Raw genomic sequence first — 3,938 nt, 5'->3', positions numbered from 1 at the left:
TCTTGAGTGAGAATTTTATGCTTGATTGCTACCCATAAAAAGAAGATGACTTTCGCAGGCCAAAATTTAGACCACAGTCTCTTAGGATGAACGCATTCCATAAGATTAACTTGGGTTCTATTTCTGGTTATCAACCAATTATAACACTTTTTGACTGAAAAATCACCCATGCTCTGTCCATCTTTCCAAACTCTCTCATTAGGCGAGTTAGAAGGGATTACTCCATTGGTGTCAAGAAGGTGAAGCAAGGCAGTTATATCTCTTATAACATGATCTTGTATTCTTCTAGTAATGCTCAAATTCTAAGAGACGGTGTTATTAGAGTACATCTGGTTTATAGTGAACAATTTTGAAGATGAGGCTTCATAGGCAGCCGGAAAGCGAAGAGATAATGGTTGTTCCCCAATCCAAACATCACACCAAAATCTGATCCGATTACCAACTCCAAGGATAAAAGTGCAGTTGTCTTTAAAATATTCAGTATGCTTGTGCATGCTCTTCCAAATACTACAACCATATGGTTGTTTGATTGCTTTGGTGTTCCATTCTAGCTCTAAACCATACTTCTGGCTGACGAGTTGTTTGCAAAGAGGATTTGTTTCACAACCAAACTTCCATAACCACTTCATGAGTAAAGCAACATTCATTAGATGCAGTTGTTTTATACCTAAGCCTCCCATCTGTTTAGGAATCGACACCTCATTCCACACCACTAAATGATAATGTTTGTTATCATCTCCATTGTCCCACGGAAAATTGCGCATTATTCTCTCAAGCTTTTTAATTACACTCATAGGGGCTTCAAGGATAGAGAAATAGTAAATAGGCAATGTACTTTACAGCCCAAAGTGTTAGCTAGCGAGTTGATATTTTGAATGTCACCAACTGACATGATTGATGTCTTGTGGAAGTTCACCTTGAGCCCGGAGATGATTTCAAACCAAATCAAAATGTTGCGAAGATTGGATATGCAATGCTGGTCATTCTGGAGAAAGACAAGAGTATCATCAACGATCTGGAGGTGAGTGATTTTGGCTCCACCGGGTACAATCTCAAAACCACTGAACCATCCGATGCTTGCAGTCATTTCAAAGAGTAAGTTTAGCGATTCTGCTACAAGAAGGAATAAGAATGGCGAGAGGGGGTCTCCTTTCCACAACGTCATCTCCATGTTTATCAGTCTGTTGATTGTTATGTGGTCTTGGGTGTTGATCACCTATGCTAAAAACTTTCATGAGACCAAGAAATAATTAAGTTGAGGAAAAATTGTCATCCATATATTCTAAGTGGATGACTAGAATGGTACGCGCAGTTGTAACTAGTTAACCTAGCCGAGGAATTTCGCTGAATTGATATTGCATTATTATACCTGTAAATATAAAAATACAACATAAACCACTAAAACCAACAGAAATGGTTCAAAATCGCTTCTAATTCGAATAGACCAAAGTAAAGTTTCCGAAAAAATTGCAAGAGAGTGCAAAAAAATAAATAATAATAACATAGGAGTAAATTGGTTCGTGGAATACTCGGTACATATAGCAAAGCCGTTTGACTAGGTGGAGTTTCACTAAAATGGCACAACCAACTTCTAAATTATGCAGTTACAAAATGTCATAGTGGAGGGAGACAATAAAGAAGTCATGAAAAGTGTTAGTAGTACTCAGATTACTAGTGCAACCAAGTAGCTGATCTACTCGCTAAATATGCTAGAAATAACAATTATGGTAGGAAATGGAATTCTGAACTCCGGCTGTGTGTCGAGTCTAGAGTGAGAGTGGAAAAGGAGTGATGAACTCCCTCTTTGTTTGCTTTAATGAAAATCTTTTAAGTTTTTCTTTCTTTCAAAAAAGAAAAAAAAAACTTCTAAATTATGATTGTTCAATTGGAGTTTGATTCTAAAAAACTAATAAATGAACCCCTTCCTAGTCCCCGCCAAGAATGCATCGAGTTTGTGGCAAATTCGTAATTACAGTGATACTTTCTGTGATCAGGTGATATGTACAATGATGACCATATATCTTAGGCTGCTGTATTCCGATTTTAACCCTGAAAAATTACCTGAAATTGCTCCCTCGCTTTAGAAAAGGAAAAGTTACAAAAAAGGGCTCTTAGGTCATTATGACTGAGATATTGTCAGGCGTTGTAGTGCACGTTAGCCGTAAAACCCTGTCCCTAAATTAGGCCTGTCAATGGGTACCCGTTACCCGGAACCGGAACCGGACCCGAGAGAATAGGGTCCGGTTCCGGGTCCCAAAATTGGACCCATTAACAAGTTAGGACCCGAGGGTAATTACCCGATTGGACCCGAATCTAAACGGGTCTGAACGTGTAATACCCGATGGGTACCCGCGGGTAATGGGTACCCGGTTATTCATTCTTTTATCCCTCTTTTTAGAAAAATTACAAGTATTTTGCTAGTTTGGTTTTGAATTTTTTTTCTCATTTTTCATTTCTTCTTACATTTAATCTTTATTTAGTACATTAATAAAGAAATAATACCAAATTTTTATAGAAATAAGTTTGATTCAAGCAAAAAAAAGGGAAAGACATCAAAATTTTGAACTTTTATGTGTGTTTTCTTAATACCCAACGGGTACCCGGAACCGATGGGTACCCGGGGTTTTAAACGGGTCCGGTTCTGGGTCCACTAATTTAGGAACCGGACCCGGAACCGCTAGTAACCGGACCCGACTTTTATAAATAGGGTCCGGGTCCGGATCCATTGATACCCGGGAGGACCCGATTTTAGAGTAACCATAATCTGAAGGTTGCCAAGAGACAGTCTCAGTAATTGTTTCTTCAAGAGAGAATCTCGGAATATCCTGAATACATGCATTATACTCAATATGAGCTTTCTTGATCACCATCCTTGCAGAGAAAGAAGCATCAGAAAAGACCATCTCATTCCTCATTTTCCATATATTCCAGAATACACACAAGCCCATAGTAAACTTGAATAAATTCGTTTCTTCTATCCAACTCATGATAACATCTCGTGAGTTCCTGGTATATGTGAGGCCTGCAAATTCCCTAGATATATTTTCGAGAATAGTAACAGACCATGGGCAATTAAAAAATAAATGCTCAATGGACTCCTCCTCTTGTTTGCAGAATGTGCACGATGGATCTATCTGAGAGACAAATCTTTTGATGTTTTGATTGACTGGCAAACCATTGTAAATCAACTTCCATGTAAAAACCATAATCTTAGGAGGAATGAAAGAGAAAGACCAAAACTTACGCCAAGGGAACTCATGCATAGCCGAAGAAGAAGGAATATTTTCTGAAAGAATCTTGTAGCAAGATTTTGTAGAAAATTTACCCGTAACTGTGGGAGACCAAATAAGGATATCTTCTGCATTATTTCCATTTAAGAAGATCTTCTGAATTTCATCCACGATTTGTTGACTAAACAACTGATGCAGAATATCAATATTCCAACTAATATTACCTCCGGTCATTAAATCAGAAACATGCATAATATTTTCTGGCAATATATCTGGTAATGGGAGTAAATGATTTACCTGATTTGGAATCCAAGGATCTTCCCAAATCTTAACAGAATTACCACTCGAGATTTGCCAGAAAATTTTGTTCTCCAAAAAGGATCTTACTTGCATCAAACCATGCCAAACAGAAGATCCTTTCTTTTTAGCGTCTGCATTCCAAAAAGAGTGATCTTGAAGATATTTTGCCGAGAATAATTGAACCCATTTAGCATTGTTGTTCTCCATAAGTCTCCATGCTAGTTTTCAAACTAAAGACTTATTAACCAATTCAATGTTTCGTAATCCCAGACCACCATTCTTCTTGTGAAGAGAAGTTTTTCCCCAATTAATAAAATGCAGCTTCCTTTGATCAACCGAATGTCCATTCCAAAAAGATCTTTAGATTTTGTCTATTTGATTGATAATTCCCTTTGGTAAAATACAGAT

General features: G+C 37.6%; 1 protein-coding gene across 1 annotated transcript; it reads right to left on the bottom strand.

Annotated features, from left to right (window-relative positions):
- Positions 1-1,363: 1,363 nt before the first annotated feature.
- LOC113295179 lies at positions 1,364-3,737 on the bottom strand. Its single transcript, XM_026543534.1, has 2 exons — positions 2,733-3,737; positions 1,364-1,369 (listed from the first exon to the last, which is right to left on the bottom strand). Exons 1-2 carry the CDS (start codon positions 3,735-3,737, stop codon positions 1,364-1,366), a joined length of 1,011 nt encoding a protein of 336 aa, XP_026399319.1.
- Between the last annotated feature and the right edge of the window lie 201 nt (positions 3,738-3,938).

Source organism: Papaver somniferum, chromosome 7, assembly GCF_003573695.1.
Source record: "Papaver somniferum cultivar HN1 chromosome 7, ASM357369v1, whole genome shotgun sequence".
Lineage (NCBI taxonomy): Eukaryota > Viridiplantae > Streptophyta > Magnoliopsida > Ranunculales > Papaveraceae > Papaver > Papaver somniferum.
This window is presented reverse-complemented; position numbering and strand designations above follow the sequence as displayed.